Genomic DNA, 27,416 nt, shown 5'->3' on the forward strand with positions numbered 1-27,416 from the left:
TGATGAGGGGCAAAATAACACAACCAAAAAACAGTGCAAGGCACACATGCACTCAAATGAAGATGCAGACTCATGTGCAGCCCGTCAATATGGATGGCAGAAATTTTGCCTGAATGATTTAAACGAGAGATCTCTCCTGCTGTTCTGTCTTTTTGTACTGCTTATTCTTGAGTACCCCAACACATTTGTTGCAAACGTGGCTATCAAAGGCACTAATCTCGATACATTTCCGTAATGTGGCAATGGGTAGGCCATGCACATAAGTGTGGATGTTGGCCACCATAAATCCCTCCATAAATGCCAGTCGCAGTTGATCATGCAACCTCTGTTAATTGACTGTGTGAGTGCCCTGTTAACTTTGCTATTTATTTTTGTGATGTAGCCACTCCTTTTTAACGCGATAGCGTTAAGGAGCTCGTGTCGCAGAAAAGCCGGTGTCGTCGGCATCGGTGTCGGCGTCGGCGTTTGCGGCGTTGACCGTGAGCGATAAATCACGGCAGGCGCTTCATAAATAAAAAGCAACTTCCAAGATTGGTCCGGTGGGAATCGAACCAGGGTCTCCGGAGTGTGAGACGGAGACGCTACCACTCAGCCACGAGTTCGATGCTTCCAAGCGGTGCAAACGCGCCTCTAGTGAATGCGATGTTGCCTTCGAAACGAGCCGTGGAAAGTTATACTGCGGTGTATATCGGTAATTATGAACATGTAACGTACAGAAGTCACAATTACACGAGTTGCGAAGTGCGTTTCCGCTGCATTTCTGTTGCGCTTTCCGCACACGCAGAGCCATCTTGCGGCAAACACAGAAGACCCCCTCCTCTCAGTGTACGGCGCTGCCCCGACAGGAGGCGCGCCGCGCGCGCATTGGGACCGCTGCCAGGCGCGTCGCGGGACTCCCTCTCCCCTGACGACGCTTCGCCGTGCTCCCGGTTTAGATTACTATCTATCTCTCTGCCCGTGCCGATCACGACGTTTGGCTGGCGTAGATCGTTTCCCCTCCGAGACACCGAGTTCTTTGGTTTGTTCCGTTCGCTCAGGCGCACGTTTCGTTGCCGCGCCGAACGCTGCGTTGCTCGACGCTCACCGCGTGATAGGTGGGCGCTAAGTCCGATGCGGGGCGCATCGTAAGTGATCGCTGTGCCGTAGCGCATTGTCTTATACCCCTTGGCGGGTCGACGGGAACGCTGTCGCGTCCCACTCTTGAAGGCGAAGCTTAAGCGTCCTCCAATTTTTTATAATGCCTTCAGGCCCTGAAGTCCAACCTCAATATAAGGAATATACAGGGTGTTCCACTTAACGTGAGCCAAACATTAAAGATATCCAAACGCTGTGTAGATGGACAGAACCAAGGTGTAATGTCGTTTGCCGTCGCTTGGAGGTCCTCAGATTATTCTTTGCATTCCGTTAAATTAGCTAATCAGTCTTAACTAATTAGTGAAATTCTCAGTTATTATAATTAGATGAAAAGTGTCAATGAGAAATATTACAGCAACATCAGAAGCTCTTGACACAGCTTTTACATGCTACATAAAAGTATTTTTCTGAGCGTGACTGAAGCCCGCAAATACACGCAAAGTGCCTCGAGTGGCCAGTTGCGTGGCAATTTTATGCGTATTCACGGGCTTATTTCATGCTCATTCGCAAATAAGCGGAATGCAAGAAATGATCTGAGCATCTCCAAGCAACGGCAAACAACATTACCTTGGTTCAGTCCAGCTACGTGGCATTTGCATATTTTTTAAGTTTGGCTCAAGTTACGTGAAACGCTCTGTAGACATACTTGATTAATTATTCATCAGATATAATGAAACAAAGGTACGACTTTTCTCAAACTTCATCGAGTAATGAGTATGCTTATAAAAAACATCAAATATAATGAAGATATTGTGAGTATTTATTCCTACACTTCATATCTTCAACTGTACATACTCATCATCACTGTTTTGGGGCCTGGTGGTGGGGCTCTCACTCGGGAGAATAAAGAAGAGACTCTCTGCCTAAACCTTGTCACACAAGTGGTGGAGCGTGCTGTCTGGTTCCTACGTCCTCTCACTTCCGGTCTCTCTCAGCTTCGCCTGCACTACATCCCTGGAGCTCCGCCCGGGTCGCTGCCTCTACCAATTGCACTCGACCATGTCCCAAGACCAGCAGGCCAATACAACGACATCCACCTTGCCTGCTCCTGTGGGAACCCCTTCTTGGACGGCCACCACCACTCAGAAGGATCCACCGCTGTTCGCTGGACTTTCAGGTGACGACGCTGAGAACTGGTTGGAGCTACACAAGCATGTGAGTGTCTTTAACCACTGGAATGAATCTGCAAAACTTGCTCATGTCGCCTTCTACCTAATTGGCGTCGCGAAGACTTGGTTTTACAATCATGAGCTCGATTTCATCAACTGGAACACCTTTAAACACCACCTACGACAGACTTTCGCGCACTCATGCGTCCACTCCGATATCTCCAAGAAGAAGCTTGCTGAGCGTGTTCAGCACACAGGTGAGTCGCACACTTCGCACATAGAAGACATCTTCGCCCTCTGCTGCTGAATGAACACCTCAATGGCAGAGAGTGATCGTGTATGCCAGCTGCTCAAGAGTATTGGGACTGTGGCATTCAATGCTCTTGGAGTGCTGATCCCCGCTACCATCGCAGACATCATCAGTACGTGTAAGTGTCTCGATGAGCTTCATATGCTCCGCTTACACCCTGACACATCTGATTTCAAGGCATCCAATGACAGCGAGCTACGTGCCTTGATTCGCTCCATCATCTGATCCGTGAGAAACTGCATGCCCAAGCTTCGTCAACCCCTCCTGAGGTCCATATGACGCCTCCTAGTGGCCACATCCACGCCATATCGTGAGGGGAGAGACAGCTGCCGTGACCTGCCCGCAAGTCCCGAGCCCGCTCCCTATCCCTGGGTTAACTGACACTCAGGTTGCCTATACAGTGCCACCCTCCCAGCAGCTACCACAACAGGCACCTGCACCGCACGGGTCCCTAAATCCCGTCACTTCAAGACCACCACCTCTTCCGTCTTATAACGCGTGGAGCCCACCTCGACCGGTTTGCTACTATTGCGGCATCCGTGGCCACATTTCAAGCTTTTGCCGGCGTCGTCAGCAAGATAAAAAGCGTGGTTATGATGGGTTTAAAAGGGATGAGTTTTCTGACCCTATACCACAACATTGGCATTCCCCACCTCCACAGAACTTCAACGCTGCCAGTTCATCACGTTTCCCACGTCGTCACTCTCCATCACCAATGCGCCGCTCCTTTTCCCCTCTTCGACTGGTGACTTCATCCTCCGATCATCGCCCGGAAAACTAAATGGTGCAGCTTCAGGAGGGAAAGCTGCATCCTCTGGACAATGTGAAACTCCTCCGGAGCACCCGTCAAATGTATTTTTGGTGTGTGTTGAAGGTGTCGGAATCGAAGCCTTGGTTGACACAGGTGCATCACTTTCTGTTATTAGTACTGCCTTCTGTTCTGGATTGCGAAAAGTGAAGACACCGTATAATGGCCCTCCCCTTTGCTTTGCTAATGCAGTCCTTGTTCAGCCCTCTGGTGTTTGCACTGCGCGTGTTTTCATTGATGGCATCCTTCACCACATTCAGTTTCTCGTGCTATCTTCGTGTACCTAAGCTATGATTCTGGGATGTAACTTCCTGTCCTCCGCCTCAGCTTTCATCTCTTGCCGTCAGCGAACTATTCATATGACGGACACTGAACCTTCGTCCACTGTCAATGCTCACAGCCTACATTTCGTCACATATACCAACTACTTCATTCCCGTGGGCAATGAGCATATTCTGACACTGACTTCCGACACTATTGTCATTTGTGATGTGTTCCCTGCACCGAGCAGTCGTTGCATTTCTGGTGGACTTAGCCTTACTCCTAGCCTGGTGCGGTTTCAGGACGGTAGAGCATTTGTAGCTGTTTGTAACCCTACTTCTTCGCCAGTTGTGCTGTCCTAGGGCACCACTGTCACTTGCTTTACTGACACTGAACCTCTTTCACTGGTACCGCTTCACACCAAATCACCACCTTTGTCTACCACAACTGATGATCATACTGCTGCGACTGCTTTAACGGCCGCGATAGATCCAGACCTGTCTGCTGTGCAGAAATACCTTTTGGCACTACTGCAAAAACACAGCACCTTGCTTGACGTTCACTCTAAGCTTCTGGGGCGCTTCTTGGTTGGCTCCTGTTGTGTGGGTTCGCAAGAAAGATGGCTCTGCACGATTTTGCGTCAATTATCAAACACTTAATAAGATCACGCGCAAAAGACATACTGTATTTACTCGAATCTAGGCCGACCCTGATTCTAAGCCGACCCCCTAAAGTCCGAAGCCAAAAAGAAAATATATATTACCTCGAATCTAGGCCGAACAAAAAAAGTGAGAACAGCATTCAGAAAATGCAAACAGCAATTATTGAATCTGATCGTGCAGAGCTCATTCAACGTCATCATCGCTACTAGACTTAATCCTACGCTTCTTATTTTCACCTGTGCATACTCATCATCACCGTTTTGGGGCCTGGTAGTGGGGCTTTCACTCGGGAGACTAAAGAACAGACTGGCTGCCTAAACCTTGCCTCACAATATTTTCATGTCAGATCTGATTTCATTATAACGAGGTTCAATGGCTTCAATGTAAATAATAAAACGATAAACAAACAATTTCTAGACCGAAGAACTGGTGTGCTACTGACCCCTTGGTTCACAGGCATGGGTGTGGGGGTGCCAAGCACCATGGGCAGCAGTGCCTCGCCAGCCCATATGCCGGCCACTGTGGCAACCACCAGGCATGTGTCACCACGTGCGGGTGTCCACCGTGGAGGCGCTGGGTATGCGAGTAGTAGCAGCGCAGCACACAGTGGGGCACCCCATGGCCATGCCAGCATCCACGCCTCCAGCGCCACCGACACAGACACCAGCGGAAGCAGCAGTGCCCAGGCAACCACCAGGCCCACCAGCAGGTCCTGCAGCAGGGCGTATGCTTGCTCAGTGCTGGCTCCTCTCTCGTAGTCATCACCTCTTGGATTGCAGTTTTTTATAAAACATGTAAACACCTTTTGTTGAGCAACCAACAACTTAAGGAACACCAAACAGAAACCAGCGTAGGCTGATAACATGTTGTTTCATAACTATCAGTTAATTTTGTGGTAAGAGGTTGAGTACCATAAAAATAAATATCAAGGCCAAACTTCCGATTTTTTTTTTTCAAATTTCAACCCAGAACCCCAACACCAGTATGTCATGGTGATGCAATAGACTTCAAAGTTATTCTTTCTTTTTTCATACTAGGGCCATCGCAGCTCAGTGAAAATTTATTTAATTTGCCAAGTTCAATCTTTGGCTCTATTGCAATACTATGTAGTCCATCCAATCTGCACTGACAAAAAATTAACTAGGTTCGAGCAGACAGCATCGAAACCCACGAAATCATGGCAAGCTTGTCCAGTAACTTGACAGCAGCGTTGCCACTCATCAATCAGTTTTGAGCCTTTTCTGGTTCACCAAGTCTCTCTTTTCTTGGTAGCAGTGGCTGTTCTTTTTTTTTTCGTATTGCAGAAGAGCAATTTACTAATGCAGCTCAGCTTATTTTTTTCTAGGAAGAAAAGTGCAGACGGTGGGAAAGGTGAAACAGACAAGACAATGTGCTGTCAACACCATGCACCAGCGACACCACACACCTCAGCACACTGCCTTGTCATCTGCCCTGTTTCGCCAAATTGAATGTAAACCAGGCAGCCGAGCTCAAAAACCTTGTTAAGTTTTTTTTTTTTCTGTTTCATGTCACTTTAAATAAACACAAAACAGGAAACTGGATCGGCCAATAATGTTTCTGGAATACCAAAATGTCATGCTTTGCCACAAGGGGAGTATCACTAAACAAGAAACGACGCAAAAAAACAAGCATGTAGCAAGGCCACCCTGAAGTTTCGACACTAGCTGTCCATAGCATAAGAGGTCCTGATAGTGTAGGTTCAGTACTACTTACCACTTTGGCCACGGAGAAAGAGATTTCATTTCATTCTAAAGAAACAAAAGGCTCGGCCTAACGGATTCAATTGACTTCTATGCACGGAAATAGCCCAAACACATGAAAGTAGTACAGTCAACATCCAACATAATTAACTCACGTAATAAATCATTGCATATGGCAAATAAAATCTTATATGCCTACTGCCAAAATCAGCAACAAGAAAAGCATGTTTACAATAAGGATTTCTTTATTGTATGGTATGCGTCTTTCTTATTACCACATAGTTTCCTACAAAAATCACTAGGGGCACTCTGGCATGTGATTGTACAGCTACAATGGGAACAACGGTTAAGAGCACAGATTTGTCTGATCTTTGTGCTTCTGGCTAGAGAAACTCTTGCGACATTCATTATTATGCTATATGTTACTAAATTTCCAAGCAATCAGTTTTCTAAACATTGCAAGGTGTGAGAAAGGCGTATGGGTTTTCTTTGTAGCTTTCTGCTACATTTGGGTGATTCTTCCATTTCATGATACTTCCTCCACCTTGCGGGATTTTCCAGAATTGATTTGCCTTAGCAAGGCAATTAGTCACTGTGCACGTGCGTAATCATGGTAAAAGGTTGCATTTGTAATACCATATGCTGTCAGAAATGCTGAACATGCAAATCAAATGGCCACTTTAAGCCAGAATAATGTTTAAACAAATCCCTGCGCTAACCATCATTGCCATGCAGACTGAACTGCCACACTTACAGCTCCCACCAGCACCAGGGTTCCCTCTAGTGATTTTTGTAGCAAACTGTGGTTATGATGAGGTTTTGACTGCACTTTGAAATCAGTGGCATACCTTCAAAGGACCAATGCTGTCAGTTGCACATGGGATACGGAAAGGGAAACTATGACTTTCACTTTCTCCGCTAGTAACCAGCCCCCTTTTGCTAGATAAAGGAAAACAGAGTCTTGAAGGAATGCTACATGATTCCAAATTGATTTAGTGTTCCTGCTTAATTTTTCTTACATTATCAAAGACTAAAATTATCAGAGGTTCGTACATGCTGTAGTGCACTTGTCAAACATTGCCACATTGACTAGTGACAGTCTTTGTTCATGCCAGCAGTGCAAAGAACAGCCAATGTTTCTACACTTCCTCATTTCAAAGAAGTTTAGAATTTACTCAACGCTAGCAGAATAAAAAATTGCACAATTTTCTTACTGCCTGCGAAAGATTTTCCCGCAGAACCACCACGATTTCTTCTTTTGATAAATTCAAATACATGAAACATTTTGGCCTACATTGCCGAGATTGTAGGTGCATAGTACTTTTTAACAGTACAGCTGTGCTATACTACTTTTTTTAAAAGAAGATAACCAAAGCAAATCGAATATGAAAAGTGAATGATGTATGTGTAAGCATGGGGTCCCTGACCTTAACAAAAAACAAAGAAATTTATTTCTGGGTGTTTATGGCTTGGAGAGAAGGAACGCAGTCCTGATTAGGCAGCAATCAAGACCATGTGATTGTCTTGCCTCTTCCTTTATTTTCCTGTGCCCAATTTATGGCATATAATACATGTGGAAATGAAAGCAGTCAATATCCAATGCTCCACATGTGCTGCATGTATTGTCCATTTGCACGGTTAAATAATGTTCACCACAATCGAGAACCAACTAGCCCAGCAAGGTGAGACAGCTCATCAACCGGGACTGTGCAGTGCAGTCCACAATGATGTGGGCTCGCACTGCACTACTGCCTGTGCGCTCTCTCGCAGATGATTGCAACACACTTCACAGCAACCTCAAGCGGGGGGCCGAACTCTGTTGTCAAAAGGACTCGTGCCGAGGGTGGCAAACGGTTTGGCCTGGTTCACAAAAGGCTGAGTTTTAATTTCTTACCAGAACAGTAGCCAACACAAAAAAGGCCACACCCGTTCACAATTACAGAGTTCCATTTTACCGGTAAATTCTAACAAAAATGCCTTCCACTATGCACTGTTTTCAGGATTTGCAACAGTCTCTGTGCAAATAAGTGACGATTTTAAGGCCACCCAAGGCCCTGACAAGGCATATTCAACCGCTAATAGAACAGTTATTTGACAGATTGAAACCAAACTACTGCCACCAACACCGAACAAGCTTTTTTCACTCCAGACAAGCAAAAATTGTTTTAAACAAAGCCTAGGGAGAATTGCAAAGTACTGGACGAGTTGGTAGCTATTCATTATGATACTGCAGCATGCACAAAATGGCCTTTGCCCCATAGGGTCTTCCTCGCTTGTTAAAATGTGGGTGCGTACTGCAGCATAACAATGCCCTCGTACTGCTGCCAATAACTTCGACCACCTTCATAAAGCCTCATTTTAAGTAATTTTGTGTATGCTTTTCTTGTTTGATAGGTACACACTTGTACCTGCTACTATCGCTTGTTGCTTATTAGTTTCTTTACATTGTGCATAAACATTAATTCTTTTTTCACTCTGCTATTTTCTATTGTACTAGTATTTAATCCACTATATTTCTCTATGTGATCTCAATTGAAACATTGTTTTTATTTGTGTTTACAGTGTTTTTCTCTCATCATGCTAACCTCACATTTCTGTCATTTCTGTCCCCACGTGGCCTACTTGTGAGTACACTTTTTAGTAGCTGTTAGGGTACTGCAAATAAATAAACTCAAATGAATTGGCTACATAAAAATTATACGAGCCCTAAAACATATAAAAATGATTAAATATATATAAATATAAATAAAAAATAGAAAAGTGTGGTTGTCTCGTGTCTCCTTCCTACGTCTGTTGTTTTATTTGGCGCCGTCGTTGTAATCATGCGTAGCCAACTCGCCCACCAGCACGTGCTCAGTAAAAAAAATTGACCATACTCAGCTAAAAATTAAAATCAAGGTCACCTGTTTTGTCACAACCGGCAGTTTTCAAGGCCTCAATAGCATCTCATTCATATAGGAAGTTTCTCAGGGCCCGCAACAAGAGACACAAATAATTTTTCTTTAAAGATGGCTGCAGCCTTTTGAAGCCGCGGTGGAGCTCACCAGCACAGTGTGCATGCCCAGGTAGAGACGACTGACGCACAGCAACGCGCACCACACCACGCACACGCACAGCGCCGTATGGTAGCAGTACTGCAACGAGAGAGAAAAGGTTCTGTCATAGAAAGAAATCATCACGCGGCCATTAAACAGCAATGTTCCACACTTAAAGGCCCACTCTTCTTGGCGTGAAGGACTTTGACAACATCTGCTAGATTTAGAATAACTTTAGTGCTATTCAAATACAGCAAGACAAATTGGGTCTCTTGCAGGATCTTCTTTGACGGTTCATTCCCTTGCAAATCTTATTATGTTTCAATGCTCCATACAAGTTCAAAACAACATTCTTTTTTTATATTGCTTTGTTTTCATATATTCTGTTCTTGTCTTCTCACACAAATTCTGCACCCCTATGCTATGACCCCCAGTGTTGGGGTTAGCAGTGTTCGAATTAAATTAATTAATTAATAAACTAAATAAATCAATGTTTCAATAATGCATGATTAGACTGTGTTTTACCTAATACATCTGATGAACATTTTCTGTACCAGGCAATAACACATAATGATACTTTGAAATTGTGAAGACACACTCGTACACCTGCATTAGACTTGTCAACCCATGAGAGGATGAAGCCGTGACAGCGGGAGAAGGGGGGGGGGAGGGGAACTTCCGACGACAGACTTTGTCAATGCCAAGAACTGCCAGTTTGTAAGTGTAACTTTCTTACTTTTCACTTTTTCTTATAGTCCTACCATGTCACAATTTACTGCAAGAAAGAACAGTAGTTGCCTGGCTAATGCAGTTACCAATACAAATAGAGCTACTGTGAACTGTTGGTGCCTACAACATAAAACCGTCTTTATGTCTATGACAATGCAACAGAAGACAAAAGAGATGAGTGTACAACGGAGTTCTTAGGCACCATAAAAAGGAAATCTGGTTTATTTATTGTTCTAGGGCGGTTGCTTGGGCTAGTTGGTAATTCATGATCAAAAATAACGTACAGCGCGAAGAACAAGGACAGCGATAGACGACCTACACAGCGCTGTGTATGTCGGCTGTGTATGTCGCCTATCGCTGTCCTTGTTCTTCGGCTGTACGTTATTTTTGACCATATTTATTGTTATTTGGCACACAAAAAAGTAAAGGTTGGGACTGTCCAGCTAAATTTTGTTGTTTATCGGAATGCCAGACCTAACAAAAGGGGTGGTGGGGTCATGATAGCCATAAAAAAGTAAATTTCCTCTTTTTGTGTTAACATTTCATCACCCCTAGAAATTTTATCTGTTTGCATCACGTCTTCATTATTTAAAATCCTTTTTGGAATCTGTTACCGACCACCCGATAGTTCAGACAATTTTGTGACCTATCTGCATGCCAACCTCAGATATCAGGACAACCTTCTCAAAAGCTGAAATCATTTAATTCGGTGGTTTCAATTACCCAAATATCAACTGCAGTACCTTAACTGCACTGGCTCATGACTCGATTAATTTTGTTGAACTAACCTTAGGCTTTTCCTTAACTCAACCAGTTCACGAACCTACACGTGGTCTTAACATATTAGATCTTGTTCTCGCATCGACTCCCGACAAAAAAAAGCCTGATCACCCTCACAATCTACATCAGTTCACCATAAAAATGCCCTCACACCAACGCAGTGCAACGTCCAAACACGCAACCTTGAGTTGTAGAACTTCTCCGATTCTTTCCTGCAATCCTTTTCCCAGTGATCTGTTAATGAAAACTGGGGTCAGTTTAAAGAGGAATTAACTCAGTTGATAAAAACTTATATACCTCGCATAAGTTTTCATACTAGCTCATCTGAATCGCGCTTACATTATGTTTGACACCACTGACTTGATGCATAATTATAATAACACGTACTGTTTTACATTTTGTTTCACATACCTGTCTTATGTCTCTTTTATACTGTACTCTATGTATGTGTCCTCCTTGCTATAGTTTCGTGTGAGATTAGCAGTAGAGTTGAATAAATAAATAAGTAAATAAAAAATACGTAGGATGGGGTATCCCTCGAAGGAGGTGCTGAGACTCATGCCCACAAGTCGCGCCAATGTGAACTACAATTCCTTCGTCCAGCACTAGCTGGAACCACCTCCATCGCCTCCATACCTGGTGCTAATGTGTTCAATGCTCCAAGATTGTATATATAGTCTCTATTGATTTCATTTATTAGCATTTATTTTTGCTGTTTTCACTGTTCTTCTTTTTTGCTTTTTATATTTATATGTTTTTATAACCAACCCTCGCCTCTCTATCGCTTAAGCCCTGAAAGTAAATAAACGAAATCAACTGGCTCATTCGCTTAACTGGGGGTTGGCAGGAACATCGAGAGAAGGAAAAAAGAAGAGGGGCGGGTGGAAGGGCTTGGTTACATAAAGACAGCAAAGCATCCTTAAATAAGCCATCGTTTAAAAAATTTTACAGACCTTGCGATTTGAAAGAAAGGTTAATGTATTCGTAACGTCATAATTAACGCAGCCTGGTATTCGCATTTCTGCCCTCTAATAGCTAGCATAAGCGAACAACATCGTGATATACTGGCTGCCGTTAGAGGCACTGCCCGGAAGTTGAATATTTTCTGAGATTCCGTGGTCCGTAAGCTTTTTTGTTGAACTGTATTTGTGGGTCTGGCAGTGAAGGCACTACGCTTTTAGATGCGAAGGGCTGTGTTTCGCAGACGTCTTCGTGCGACGGCGTGCTTGGTATCAGCTATAATAGCAAACGGCGTCACAGTTCCGAGTTTTACATATTTGAAACTTAATCGTGAATGATAACAAAAGTTGCCTTGCGCAAAGCTGGCTCATACAGACAGTCGAACCCATATTCACCTCTTGTGCTAGAATTGTCCGTAAGCAATCCCGATGCTGGACATATTATTATTAGCTAAGGTGGTCGCGGCCAGTGCCATTTACGAACGAAAAGCTTTGTGCAGTTAGCTCCAGTTTCTTTGCGGGGTCTTCACAGCCTGCAGTCCGCCGTTTTTTGTTTCTCGCATGGCGTTTTACCAGCTCCAGGAGTGTGCACAGCTGAGGTGGTGTAAACTGACTGCTTGGACCATACAACGCAGCCTAGGAGACCCGCAACACCAGGACACAAACCCCCCAGGAAATACCTCGAATTCACTTCTAAATCGAGGTTCGCTAACATCAGTTGTTCATATTCGCATACACCTGCGAAGAATTTTTTCAATGTATTTGTTCTCGGCGTACACACGTTCTACGTGTGCATCACTTTTCCCCCAAATTAATTGTAAGTCAGCATCGGTGCCTCGAATTCACAGGCTCTTCACCCCATCTGCTGTTTAAGCACAATAAATAAGCTAAACAAAGCAGCTCGGCGTCTATTCACAGGGCCAACACGTGATGCACACAAACGATAGCAGCGAGCTGGCGTGTCGAGCCGCACCGCTTGGTTATTTATGCACATGTATGGTTTCTCCCGTAAATTCGAGATTGCACCACACTATTCGCTTGGCGTGTACAATGCAATTACTGTACACGAGTGATAATTCGGCCTAGTTGGTTGAACGCAGGCAACAGGAACGGCAACACAAGCAATAAAAGCGATAATCCCGCCAATGCAGCTCTTGTGTATGTGACTTTAAAAAATGAAACAAGAAGGAAACCGAGGGCATGAATATTTATTTAGGCATAAATATGCATTCCAAATACTTGGTGATCTCACTGTGAGTAATGGTGACATAGAATGGCCAGCAATAGAAACAAACTGGCTTACTGATTAGTGTCATACACTCAGCTGGCTACGAGCCGCATTTCCTAAGCCACATCAAAAAATTTTTTACACTATGTTAATGCTATTAAAGAAAACATTTCATCATAGGTGACGTGCATGTCAATACGCTGAGTGAAGATTTACCTGTGCTCGATTTGAAGAACCTTATTACGTATGTGAAAATACTATGTTAGGGCCTATTCATGTTACTCACAATCAATAGACGTCCGTATAACAGGCCTAAACAGCTGCGAATACAATGCTGGGATGCATGTCCTCAGACCTAAGTGACCATTTGTCCATTAATATCTGTACAAAACCTTATTCCCAAAATATAAATGCCAGAATTTTCCAGAATATACATATAAGCATTAATGACAAATCATTAGTTACGTTTACAACCTTATTCAAACAGGCTGACTGGTTGCATGTGTAGCGCAACAAAATCCAGGTAATGCATATGACATCTTTCTATAGATTTTCCTTGAATGCTACAAATAGGTTGTGGGTTTCTCCTCCGTACTCTTGGGACAAAGGAACGACAACACAGTAGTCTTAAGGGCATTTATGGCACCTTTCATAGATCAATGCCTGCTAGCCGAGTTGCTGTCCACAAAACATGCCGATGGGCGCGCGACAAATCTAGAAGTCCGACTCACCGCGACCGGGTAGCGAGCGAATATGTTCGCCTTATGCTGAATCCCAACGCCTGGTCGTTCGCGCGTACTGTCACGCGAACGGTGGCGCATTCCAAGGCGGCCACGCGAGACGGTCTCGCAGAAGCATGGGTCGGCGCATGCGCGCGGGACGTCCACGCTGTTCGCCGACCCGCCGGGAAAGAGACAGCCTGTTCTCACCTGCGCCCCCAAGTAACCCTGCCGTGAGGCGGCGTTAGCAGCGCAACACTCGCGCCATCTCTCGCACTGCGCCCCAACCACATCGACCGCCGCGGGCATCACGCAGGCCACGCGGCGAAGCCGGATTACAGGAGACGCGCTATGCGGGAAAAATGTCAGGGGACGCGCGAGAGTCGCGCATCCCCACAAGGTATTTCCAAACAAAGGTTCAGGAAGGGAAGTGGTAAGAAAAGGAAGCGATGGATAGGTATTGACCTCCTTAAACGAATTAAGAAAACAAATGCGCTTTATCAAATTCTTGCTAGCAAATAAATTACAGTATTTCGAGGGTTCAAACAATTTCGCAACAAGTTAGATAGCGATACTAGAAAAGCTAAAACAGCTTGTTACGAAGATGTTTTCAGGCATAAAGTCAAATCTTGTGAAAATATGGAAGCAAGGTAATTCATTACCAGGAAGAAGTTTACCGCCCAAACAGCCTAAACAAAAAAAGAATTTGACGTTGTGTTGTGCCACACTGCGTGCCTATCATCTAGGCAACGGGCACTCCCTCTTTCCCCCCTCATTCTTCTGAAGTGGTTGCTCTTGGCGACAAGCTGCCAAGTTCCACGAATCCTTTCCGTGGGTTGAAGACAGCCTTCAACAATTCCACAGAACTGCTGACCCCTTGCCCTAGAAACCGGTGGTATGCAGCCTGGGCTTCTCCTGCGACGTAAGAGAAAGGCGCGACGCGGCTGACGTCAGCAGCCGCCTCGCCAAAGGCAGAACCGGCCCATTGTTAGGCGTCGCCACCAGCCACCCCATCGGTCTCTACCTGCTGTGCGTACAGTACAGCGCTGTTCGTCACCTCTTCATCTGCCACAAGAGTGTGTGTCTCGTATTCGGTCCCGTGTCGCAATGCGGCGTTATTTTGCGAAGGAGGGAACTTGCGGATGCTATTAACCATGACTATGTGAATTGGCTGAGAGTGATGAGGACACGATGCCATATGAAAATGAAGTAAGTAATCAGATGAAATCTCTAGCACTGCACCAAGTTTCACCATACGAGATCGACAGGTGCACTAAAGAATTGAGAACAAACACTGCCGGCTGCTACGATGAGGTAATCAGGCGGCTCCAGTTATACTTAACCCCCCATATTAGCACACCTTACCAATTTATGATTCCTGGATGGAAATTTCGACCAAGAACTGAAGGTGGCAAAGGTTACTCTTGTCCCATAAAGGCGGCAATACTAGTGACCTAACTAATTATCCATCGATATTACTACATGTCTATTCAAAAGTATGTGAAAAATGCACAAATGTATGTCTCACAAAATAACCTAGATAGGTATAATATAGTGTCATCACATCAGTAAAATTTTCTCAAAAATTAAACTGCACAGGAGCATATGATATGAATAAGCGTAAGAAAAAGCCACATAATAGAGAGAATAGAATGCTTACGTCAGGTATTTTTCCTTGACTTACGTAAAGCATTTGATTCTGCTGACATGCGTCACGTATTGTTCACCACAAACCAGCCGCTATGAAATCCATGGAGCTGCCTTGAATCTAATTAAAAGCTACCAGTCACCAAGGTAACGATAAGTACGTTGCCATAGATATTGCAGTTTCTCAGTACTTAGGCATAATAAAAGAAGTTCCACAATGATCTATTCTACGTCCTGTGCTTTTCCTTTTATACATATAATAAGCAATATTACACAAGTCTAGCACACATATCCAAAATTAAAATGTTCGCCGACGACACAAGCTTGTTTTTCACAGGTTCCATCATTCATGAAAATATAAGCTGCAGCAACTCTGTACCACTCAAAGCATTAGGCTGGCTAACTAACAATGAATTAAAACTGAACACACACAAAAACTAAATTCATTTTGAATGTAAGTGTGAGATTTCACGTGCCAAATCCACAATTAGATTATGAGGCACGCCACAGTGGGGCACTGAGGATTAATTCTGACCACAATGGTATTATCAACGTGCCCCAAATGCACGAGACACGGGCATTCTTGCATTTCGTCCCCATCGAAATGCGACCGCCGCGGCCAGGATTTAATCCTGCGACCTCGCGCTTATAGCAGCGCAACACCAAGCCACTAAGCCACCCGCGGTGGGTCGAAATTCATTTTCTTCAGACCTATTAACAAGCACACCAATCATAGCATAGCAGTCTCTTGCGGCGAACAGCGGCTCGAACAAGTTGTTGGGCGTGTGGTTCAACGAACACTTCGCGTGGAATGTGCCTCCCAACTGATCTAGCTCATTCTGTAGAATGCTCGAGTAAGACAGCTTCCTTTTCTGGTTAATTATAAATCAATACCTGCTTTACTCCAAGCTGTTATGTGGAATGCTGGTATGGGAAAGCACAACTATTACGACAACATATTATTATTCTTGCCAGAGCGCGTGCCTCTTACCCTTCTCCCACCAAGGATATATAGCAACTGAACCACTCCTTATTAAACATTAGCACTATTCATAAGCACCGACTACAGGATACTTACACTGTCTCAACGAGATATGGCTTTAGAAGGTTGTGCTGAAAAGCCCCTAAAAAACTCAGTGCCCTTCCACTTTGTAAAGAAGGGTGACCAGCGAAGCTAAGTGACGAACTTGCGAGTCGGCCCGGCATTTCCCCATCTTCGGCACCGGCCCCCGTAGTGCTTATTGCCTGCTTCAACTCTGCCGGCCCGGCATTGCACTATCTTTGGGATCGGCCCATATATGGGGAGTCTTGTGTCTACACACGCAAACGATCCTGGGGGAACCAGTCCTTAAAAGGCCCGTCACCAGGCTCCATAGCCAATTTCGGTCATACGCTGGAGGTTGTTACATGTCCTCTAGGGAGCATTCTGCCGCAAAAATGTTTCAAGTCGGCTCATTAATAGCCGAGATAGAAATATTTCAGTGCCGCGAACCCACGATTTCAGGAAGTGAGCTCCAATGCCAAGCGAGACACTAGAGAGTTTTAGTATAGCGTAAAGCAGCAAACGCAAAGAGTTAGCGTTAGCGTTAGCGTTGCGTGCACCACACTGCGCATGCGCTATACGTAAACGCTGCTGGAGCTCTTACGTACGTACGGATTTAGCGTTGAACCATAGAGAAAGAAATTTCTTTTCTCTATGGTTGAACGCTAACGCACGCAAGGGGAGCCTTACGTACGGCAAGATGGCGGCGCCAGTCGAAGTGAGAGCAGCCCGCTTCGGATCTATCGAGCCGTCTGCCTGCACTGCTAGGCTCTATCCTTCCCCACTAATGTTCGTGTTCGCCTTAGATTTGTGTGATGATGCTTCGGCAGCGGTGCACAGGTGACAAATGGGCGTTGTTTACGATATACGTTCTCGATTAGCGGCGCAGTAGGCTTAACGAGAGGGTTTGCTCATAGAGTTAGTAGAACAACTCTATGGGTTTGCTTAATGTGTTTGCTGTATCCGCCTCGAGATGGCGCCCAAGTGTATTTCGCTCGTTCGCTTGGTGTAAAGCCGCATGTGGAACCGATGCATGTCATGTTTTCCGCGGCAAAACACAGTAGTGTGGTCGGTGCTGTGGTCACAATGCGTGTGCGTTTTACCAACGACGACGATATGAACCTCGTGAAGGAGGTTTTCGCCTTGAACCCATTCGGATGGACGTCAAGGTGGGCGTCCGTTGCAAAAAATTGGAAAGAAGTGGGAAATCCGCTTTCTGGAAGAGAAATTGCCGGCGAAACGTCCCCTCCGGTATAGCTTCGACGTTGAGTGGATCTTGAGGACACGTAGAACCTGCGCGGTCGCTCTCATTCCCGAAGCATGAGGGTGTCTATGTCATCCCAACTTAAAAAGGACACGTAATATGGGTCCCACAGAACACTCGATCGCAGCATGCCAAGATTAATCGGTATGTTTCGCGACTCTCGACAAAACAACGCTCAAACCAAACACCTACATGCGTAATTAACGCAGCGATTGTGGCTTTCGATAAGCTTGACTTAGGGACACACTTGCGGATTCAGCATTGGATAAGCTCGACGTTTCGTGTGGATTTGGCTTTCCAGTACTTTGTGTCTTTACATCTAGATGGCGCTGTATTTGTTTGCGTTAACGTTAACGCTTTTCTCCGTTCCGCTATTCTAAAACACTACCTTGTGCCGCGCAGTGCAGTCTTTCTTTGCGTTAGCGTTGCGTCGCACGCTAACGCTAACGCAAGGGTTTTACGCTATACTAAAACTCTCTACTCTCTCCACTGGCCCCGTCTAGCCTCCGCAAGCGCAATTCCTGCGTTCTCCCATACCGGACCTCGAGAATCCCGTGACACATACGTCACGGACCTTGTCTTCATTTCTTTTTTCTCCTCACTTTTCCTGCGGCGCGGTACACTTCCGCTGACGGCGTTGCGTGCGAGCTGTAGTAATTAGAGAGCTTTAGATAAGGGGAAGCAAGCCGTTTGCGTCCCCTAATCTAAAACTCTCCACTGTCTCGTTTCACGCAGCGCACAATTTTACGCGCTCTGCACGAGGACACCTGACTCACGGTATGAGTCACTGCTACACGAATAGTGAAGCAGAAACATATGGATCACAGAGCATGATCGCACGCTGGAACACGGTAGAAAATGGCATAGTTGCGTTGTCTGCGCGCGCGACTGCCCGATGTGAAAACAAGCAGATGAAACCGAAGTGCATCACTTGCTGCAGTGCGAAGTAAAACAAAAACATGCAGACACTCGGTTTATGTGTTTCCTTGTTTCTCTAAGCTTCAATTTGCCTATTCAAGCATCATATTGAAACGGGCAGAGATATAAGGTTAAATGGGACCGTGCTTACTCTGCAGAAGATATGGTCGGTACAGCCAGTATGGCCAAACGTAAGATTAGCCCCACTACGTCGTCTCTTTCGTCATGCTGGTGATCGTCGTCTTTGCTCTTCTTGCGGCACCATGACATACCTAACCTCCGGCAGCGAAAGCGCCGACCCGGCGCCTTCTAGTTGGCGGCTGCATGATAGGGCTTGAGGCGACCCACGTGGACGATATCAGTTGACGTGGAAAATAAGTAAGTATCGGCTGGAGCTATTTTACAAGTCACATCACTGAGCTGCCAGACGACGCGGTAAGGATTAGAGTACCAGGAGAGCAGTTTTTCCGATAGGCCCACACACCGTGAAGGAGTCCAAAGCAGGACGAGGTCATTGGCAGAGAGCTGGATATCACGATGACGGTTGTCATAAAGTGACTTCCGTCTTGCCTGTGACTCAGAAAGGCAACGGTGGGTAATCTGACATGCCTGGGCGGCTGTAGCTATGCGTCGCGAGCGTACTCAGGCGGGGACTCGAGAGCAGTTGGCAGGAGCGTATCGAAAGGCAATGAGGGGTCACGACCAAAGAGGAGATAGACGAGGGAGTACACAGTAGTTTCGTGGCATGACGAGTTGTACGCGAACGTCACAAATGGAAGCGCGGCATTTCAGTCACGATGATCTACGGAGACATACATCGAGAGCATATCTGTAAGTGTTCGGTTCAGGCATTCAGTGAGGCCGTTCGTTTGAGGTGGTATGCTGTCGTGAACTTGTGTTTCGTGCCACAAGAGCGAAGTAGATCTTCAATAACCCGAGATAAAAAAAGTAGCGCACCTGTCTGTGAGAAGCTGGCAAGGAGCTTCGCGGTGTAAGACGACGTCTTGGAGCAGAAAGTCTGCGACGTCGGTAGCACAACTGGTCTGGATGGCTCGTGTGATGGCATAGCGGGCTGAATAATTCGTTGCAGCGGCGATGTACTGATTTCCAGCTCTGGAGGTAGGGAAAGGGCCCAACAGGTCGAGGCCAACACGATAAAACGGTTTGGTGGCTATATCAATTGGCTGGAGGGTTCCAGCAAGAAGAAAAGCAGGCTTCTTACGACATTGGCATGGTTCGCAAGCAGCGACATAACATCGCATGGTACGGTAGAGTCCAGGCCAGAAAAATCGTGGCCGGACACGGTCGTAGGTTCTGGAAACACCCAGATGGCCAGCCGCAAGGACATCGTGGAGTTGCGCGAGTACAGTAGCCCAGAGATGAGAAGGAACGTATCAGCAGTTTATGTCCTTCTGTGCACATATTTCGAAGGTACAAGGTGCCATCCAAAATGAGGAACAAGCTAAGCGAGGGGTTTGACGGGTCGGAACAGAGATGGCTGATGAGGTCGCGCAAGGATGTATCACGTGCTTGTTCCTAGCTGATGTGGTGGAAGGCGGAGAGCGTGAATATTCCAGCAGTTGCATCACTGCAGTCAGGAACGTGGACGGGGTGCTGAGACAGACAGTCGACATCGTGGTGTAGCCTACCGGACTTATACACTACTGTGTAGGTGAATTCTAGAAGACACAGTGCCCAGCGACCTAGACGAACCGTTGGATCCTTAAGTGTCGAGAGCCAAAAGAGAGCGTGATTGGTCCGTGGTAACCATGAAAAGTCGACAGTATAAGTACGGCCAGAATTTTCTCACTGCCCATACGAGTGTGAGGCACTCATGCTCTGTAATGGAGTACTTGCGTTCAGCGTGTGAAAGCAGGCGACTTGCGTACGTAATAACTTTGTCCCGCCAACGTTGACACTGAGCTAAAACCGCGCCAATTCCATGGCCACTAGCATCTGCACGGACCGCAGTTGGGGCAGATGGGTCGAAGTGAGCAAGAATTGGCGGAGTAGTGAGCAGGGTGATAAGGCGTTGGAAGGCAGCAGCTTGGTCAGGATCCCATGAAAAGGGGGTGCTCTTCTTCAGAAGTTCAGTCAGACGCCCAGCAATATATGCAAAATTTCTGACAAATCGACGGAAATAAGAGCATAAGCCTACAAACCTGCGGACATCTTTGGCACAAGTCGGCACAGGAAAATCGAGAACAGCACAAACTTTTGCGGGATCGGGCGGACACCAGATGAGTCGACGAGATGACTGAGGATAGTATAATTTGGCGGCAACCAAAATGGCTCTTCGAAGAATTTAATTGCAGCCCAGCAGCACGGAAGACGGAAAGAATAGACAAAAGGCGTTCAAGATGTGCCGCGAAGGTTGGTGAGAACACGATGGCGTCGTCAAGGTAACAATGGCATATAGACCACTTAAAGCTGCGCAAGAGTGTGTCCATCATGCGCTCGAAGGTGGCTGGAGCGTTGCACAAGCCGAATGGCATGACTCGAAATTGATAAAAGCCATCTGGCGTAACAAATGCGGTTTTCTCACAGTCCATGTCATCGACGGCAATCTGCCAGTAACCGGAGCGCAGGTCTATCGATGAAAAGTACGTCGCACCTTATAAGCAATCGTCTATGTGTGGCAGTGGATAGGCATCCTTTTTTGTTATCTTGTTTAGATGGCGGTAATCTATGCATAATCGCCAGGTGTTGGCCTTCTTTTTTGCCAAGACAACAGGAGAAACTCACGGGCTCGACGATGGTTCATTAATGCCCTTGGTAAGCTTCTTATCAACCTCCCCTTGTATTACTCGGCACTCAGCGTGTGACACACGATAGGGCTGTCTGTGAATAGGTGGTGCATTGCCGGTATGTATGCGATGCTGAACTAGGAAGGTTTGTCCCAAAGCCCAACCGTCAAGGTAAAAAATGTCGGAATAAGATGTGAGCAGATGACGAAGATAATCGGTTTGTGTGGGGGTAAGGTCCAGTGCTATCATCTTGGTAATGTCGTCCTGCACAGGAGGCGACGTGGCGGAATGACAATTGCAGGTGGCAGAAGAGTTCGAGGAAGCTGGAAGGGGCGAGAGGGAAGAAAGTTCGTACTCATGCGACGGCGACAATGTGGCGAGAGAGATCCCTTTGGGTAGTACCTGAGGGCAGAATCCGAAATTCAGGAGCGGAAGTAAGTTTTGTCGGCCGATACGGTCACTATGGTGTGAGTAAACGATACGCCGTGCAAAAGTAAGGCACTGACACAGGGAGTGACGACACAGTCACCATCCGGTACACAGTGGTTGTGCACAAACGACAGTCTAAATCTATTTTCTACTTTGCCTTATGCGATTTAGTTTCGAACGACTTACATATTTTTTTGAAATGGTGGATCTTACTTAGAATACAAGCCTTGGTTGTGTCGCAGCGTGCGATGTGTTCTCAAAACGCGTAAAGTGAAGTTATGAATGAAAACATCTTCGACGGAAGTCCGTCTGGTTGGGAACAAAAGTTGAAAAATTAATTATTGTTAATTTCAACCAATTATATATTTCAAAACCCAACGTTTCGGGACCAGCTCGGTCCCTTCTTCAGGGGTGACTAAAACGTGGGCTAGCAGCAGCATGGGGCGACCTACGCACCGACCACAAGATCGCTTTCGAGGAGGTGAGCGTTTTGGTCGTGGAGCACAATCCATTTAAGAGACGCCACGTCGAATCTTGGCACATCCGGTTCACAAAGGTGACAATGAATAGGACACCGGGAACGGTCCCCTCCGCGTAGGTTAGGGGACTGCGCCACGTGCTAACAAAGGCAGACCGTCGGCCATGCTGCTGCTGGCCCATGTTTTATTCACCCCTGAAGACGGGACAGAGCTGGTCCCGAAACGTTGGGTTTTCAAATAAATTATTGGTTGGAGTTATTAATTATTAATTTTTCAAAGTGAACTAGCTCAAACGGTCGCAAGATGGCAGCTTACACTATAGTCTTTCAAAAATTGGTGCACCATTATGTCAAAATTTAGCGTGAGGTTTGGCTTAATCCTAAACGGAAGAAAAATCGCGCAGGCACCGCGAGGAGTAATTTCACTTCTGGCGGCTTCGATTATTACCGAGAATTTTTCAATTCAAGCTTCTGAAGAAGCCTACAAAATGAGCCATTGCTGAGTCTCTCTGCTTCTCGATGTGTAAGGAGGGGTGCGGAAGAAGGGTCGCAATACAGGCTGTCACCACACACTGACACGCTCTGGAGATATCCGAGAACTGAACTCGCCTTGCAGGTGGGCCGGCTGTACGCACGCGGGGAACCAGCGCTGGAGGTGTCAGCACGCAGCCGAAACATGCCCATCCGGCCAAGAAAACGGCAGGGCATGCTGGACGATAGCGTGGCGTGCGTTATAGCAAGGCGATCTGGCCAGAATCTCAACACATGTACTTCGACATGAGCGGTGAAAATGGATAACTCGAAATAGCAGCATGTGCTGCTGAAAACTACCACTCGCCGAGCTACAACGCCGCTGGCACACGAAATTTGAGGTTGTTGAAGTAAACAGGGAAGTGAGAAGGTGTGCAGGTAATAAACGAGACTGGATCCACTTCAATTACAGGCTGGCACGAGAAGTGGGCTCGCGACTTGGTGGTCGCGCTGTTGCTTTTCTAGGGGGCCCACGGGCGCTCGGGAGGACAGAGTAGGTAGTAATGAAGAAGGTCCCGTGGGGAACCTCAGAACAGCGTCACCGTCGATAACAAAAAAATGAGGAAAGCAAGAAAGAGAGCTCGTCATGCAACACGCTACGTAAACATGCAGGGCGGCAGAAGAAAGAAAAAGTGGGCAGAGATTGAGGAGCAGTTACACAGAGAACAAATAAGGGTGTATGCAGTTACAGAAACGTACCTTAGAGACTCGGAAGAGCCACCAGTCATTGAGAATTATGTTTGGGAAGGGTGCAACAGAACTAAGTAGGAAAGAAAGGGAGGGGGAGTCGGAATGCTCATCCATCAGGGAGCCAAATAGAAAAGAGTAAATTCAAAATGTCAAGAGCATCTTTGGTTATCAGGTACAATGAGTGGGAAAAATACTTGGCTGGGCGTTCCGTATTTGTGGACTGGAAATAATTGCACAATGAAGAATAAAGGGTTAGTGGAATGCATAAGCGCTTATATTAAGGGTTTCGGGAATGGTGCTGAAATTATTCTATTAGGGGACATGAATGCCCACATACAGGATTTAGATGGCTATACCGACAAAAACGCGATGTCAATGCTAGACCTTCATGAGCAACATAACCTCGTTATCGTGAATACAGGGCCTAAGTGCGAAGGAGAGATCGCGTGGAAAGTGGGAAACCGGCAATCAACCATTGATTACTGTCTGATGACAGAAGGAATTCATGATAAGTTGAGAGAAATGGTCATTGATGAGGAAGGGTATAACAGCATAGGGAGTGACCATAAACGCATCATTTTGAAAATGGGATATGTAGTTGGGAAAGAGAGCAAGGAGTGCAAAATGGCCAGTCCAAATTTGAACGCTGAACAAATAGCAAATATAGTCACTAGAGTTGAAGAAGAACTTGGCAAGTGGCCAAGTAAGGAGTGGGAATATGGTGAGCTTCTAAGTGTTGTCAGGATTTGGGACTCAATCTTTTCGCTCGTAACCCGTTGTCAAGATTGGAGTCCGGCATGAATTAGAAGGTAGCTGGCCCATGCCGTCGTCCAACTTATCTACGCTGAGGACGTTGATGATGGGAAGGACTGCTTCTCACCGAGAACGAGGAATATGGGTTTATTTACAGTATCTACATCAGTCTAGCATGACTGCGAGAGAAAATACATCAGTCTAACATGACTGTTTGAGAAAGTACATCAGTCTAACATGACTGCTTTAGAAAGTGCACTGAGCAGCCGCACAACAGCGGTTTATAAACACTCGGTCCCCCCTCGATAACAAGGTGACGGAAACGCTCGTCCAGTCATCGTATACAAGCCGCCTCTCTGCGGGACGGTTTACACGCACACACTTCCGCACAGGTTCACGGTCCGGAGCCGACGTCAGACGGACCAGGGCGGCGGTGGCGGGCTCAGTAACAATAGTTGCTCCGCCGATCGCATTCAGTCACAGCGGCGACGAGGCTAGAGCGTAACGGTGGCGTTCCAAGAAAGTTGACGCCGCTGTCGCGACTTGCTGGCAAAACTTGCACCTCAGCTGGGCCGTTCTTAACAGTGTATTACGGACAGAAATACGGAAAGAGAAACAACATGTTCGTTCGAAAGGAAAAAAGAAACCGAAAAGCTGGTGGAACAGGGAGATAAGAGAAGCGATCGCCGAGCGACAGAAAGCATCCCGAAAGCACAGGGAGGCAAAGAAGGCGCAGTTGCCGCAGGATGAAGTAGCCAGTAAATGGGAAATATACCGGGAGAAAAAGACTATGGTTCAAATACTGGTGCAAGCAAAGATAAAAGGTGAAAGTGAACGTTGGTTGTCAGAAAAAATTTGGAGGACGTTTAATCTTTGCCTTCTAGAGTGGAACGCGATAGCCTTATCGCCCCGCCCACTCATTCGCTCGGCATGCTCTTGAGTCACATAAAGACGAAACGTGCGCCTGAGCAAGCGGAACGAACCAAAAAACTCGGTGTCTCGGAGGGAGAAACGATCTACGCGAGCCAAACATCGTGATCGGTACGGACAGCCGGGCCGCGACGCGCCATGAAGGCGGACGCGATCATGGGGCTGATGCCTCGATGGGATCGTCCTCTATCTCGCTTGGGAGCACCACGCAGACGCATGACTCCTCGCCAGCAGCACGGCACACATTGCAGGGGACGCTTTCCCATCAGACGCGCTACGGCGCAGCGCTCACGTCTGAGGCGTCCCGCATCGGACGCCGCACCTAGGAATCGCGCTGTTAGCGGAACGAGAAGCCGCGTTGCCTAAACACGAGGGTTCGAGTGACGCGCCCTCGAAGTTGGAAGGGGAGAGAGCGAGAAAACTTATTAAACGCAAAGGCATTGGGGCATCCCCGCCCCGGTCCCCGCAAGGCCTTAATGCGTTCAAACGAGGCGAAGGGGAGAAGCCGGCGAGTAGCGCGCCACCTGTCGGGGCAGCGCCGTACATTGCGAGGAGGAGCTCTTCTGTGTTTGCCGCAAGATGGCTCTGCGTGCGCGCCAACACAGAAGAAATGTAGCGGAAACGTACTTCGCTACGCGTTTAACTGCGACTTCTCTAATTTACATGCTCACATTTAGAATAAGAACAGGAACAGCGCAACACAGGACGAGCGAGTAAACAGGACAGAGCGCGGGTTGCGCAACATAGTCAATAGGGAGGATACTGTCGAGTGCAAAAGCTACTATAAGAATCATGTTCAGGGCTTTATTAACTGTACAACGCAGGCCGTCTATAAAATCCCGCTTGATTGTAAACGTTGCTATATCGGGCAAACGGGGAGATGCATTAATGATCGCCTGCGCAAGCATACCGCTTCACTAAAAGGAAACCCGTAAAATCATCTAGCTGTGCCCTATAAGATGTGTGGTTGCACCCCGATCTTTAACAATTGCGAAATAATCGGCAGATAAGTGAAAAGCGTGGGCGGGAAATCTTCGAAGCATTTTGTATATTCAGAAGTGGCGACGCATGCGTGAGCTCTGCGTCCCTCTCGCTCTCAACAAAATAAATTAATTATCTTCGTGGCTGACACTTATCCTTCTTTTTCTATTCTTTATGTCACCTTCATGATGTATTTATATGCTGCTTCTGCAAATAAAGCATTTGGTTGCTAGTCAGCGCTCTGTCCTGTTTACTCGCTCGTCCTGTGTTGCGCTGTTCCTGTTTTTATACTAAAGATGAACCAACCAGCCCCTTTTAACACACTGCTACATGCTCATAATTACCGATATACACCGCAGTATAACTTTCTACGGCACGTTTCTAAGCACGTGCTGGTGGGCGAGTTGGTTATGCATGATCACAAAGAAGGCGCCAAATAAAACGACAGACGAAGGAAGGAGACACGAGACAACCACGTAGGCGCACTAACAACTGAGTGTTTTATTTCTTGACATAATAATATATAGCTGCTGTCAAGGCTCAAAACAACAAGAAGAAACAGGGCCGTCATCTGCATCGCACAAGGAAGCCACGATGCCGAATAACTTCTAAGTGTCGCTCCTAAGATACGCCAGTTCCTTTGTCGAAAGAAAAAACTGATTCTTCACTGATACAATCATCACCACGCTTCTTGATCTCAAGCGCTTCCAATATCTTCCTTGTCAGTTGATCATCAGCTCTGTTCAAAACACAGGTTCTATCGAAATCTGGAATGCACTTGTGAGCCTTACAATGCGCACTTATGTGACCGGAGAGCTGGTTTTCCATCTTATATCGATGCTCATGCAATCTGTCATTAAGACATCTGGCCTACAGCACACCTGGATTCAGAAGGGCCTGCTCGACCCTGGTTTACAACGTCTCCAATTCTGGACTGTCGCAATCTAAGAACACTAAAAAGTCATCCACAAATCTAAAGATCTGCATAACGTTTGTCCCCGATATGCACTCGTTTAACAGGTTGTCTTTTGAAGCTAAAAAGATGTCGCTTCAAGACACCCTCTTTCAGTAGAAAGACGCTGTCATTCTATTTTATGTGCGTGGACTTCAGGCACACGGACAGCAGTTCCAAAAAGGAACCTACTGCTATGCTAGAGGCATTCTGGAAAGCAACTGCTCCAAATTTATCGATACAGTCAGTGACGCTTTCCATCAATTCATTTTGTGGTATCGAGTGACACAAGTCTTTTATGTCAACAGAGAAGCATTTTGTTTTCATTCTGTGCGATATATTTTACGACGCTTTCAGAATTCTTCACGCGAAACGGGTCGTCAATGGGTAGTCTACTCAAATTTTGCTGGGGAAACAAGGAGACCTGTTATTGTCATGACCCATTTTCTGAGACTATGACGCGGAAGGGGCAATTAGATTTATGAGTTTTCGCCGTGAAGAATACATCAAAGCTCAACTTTTTTCTCCGATTCTATTACAGTGATCAGTTTCGTTAAATTCAGGTTCTTACACAGCTTTTTGGCGTTAATTTTTACTTT

At 46.3% G+C, this 27,416-nt stretch overlaps 1 protein-coding gene across 3 annotated transcripts in view; it reads right to left on the reverse strand.

Moving 5' to 3' along the window:
- LOC135920494 (sphingosine-1-phosphate phosphatase 2-like) overlaps nucleotides 1-27,416 on the reverse strand; it is a 187,635-nt gene that overhangs the window by 83,596 nt on the left and 76,623 nt on the right. For all 3 annotated transcript variants that reach the window (XM_070528959.1, XM_065454761.2, XM_065454762.2), the window contains exons 2-3: nucleotides 9,050-9,139; nucleotides 4,727-4,996 (exon numbers count right to left, since the gene is read on the reverse strand). In XM_070528959.1, the coding sequence (XP_070385060.1) occupies nucleotides 4,727-4,996; nucleotides 9,050-9,139 (360 nt within the window). The remainder of the gene's footprint in view (nucleotides 1-4,726; nucleotides 4,997-9,049; nucleotides 9,140-27,416) is intronic.

This window comes from Dermacentor albipictus, unplaced genomic scaffold (genome assembly GCF_038994185.2).
Source record: "Dermacentor albipictus isolate Rhodes 1998 colony unplaced genomic scaffold, USDA_Dalb.pri_finalv2 scaffold_16, whole genome shotgun sequence".
Classification (NCBI taxonomy): domain Eukaryota; kingdom Metazoa; phylum Arthropoda; class Arachnida; order Ixodida; family Ixodidae; genus Dermacentor; species Dermacentor albipictus.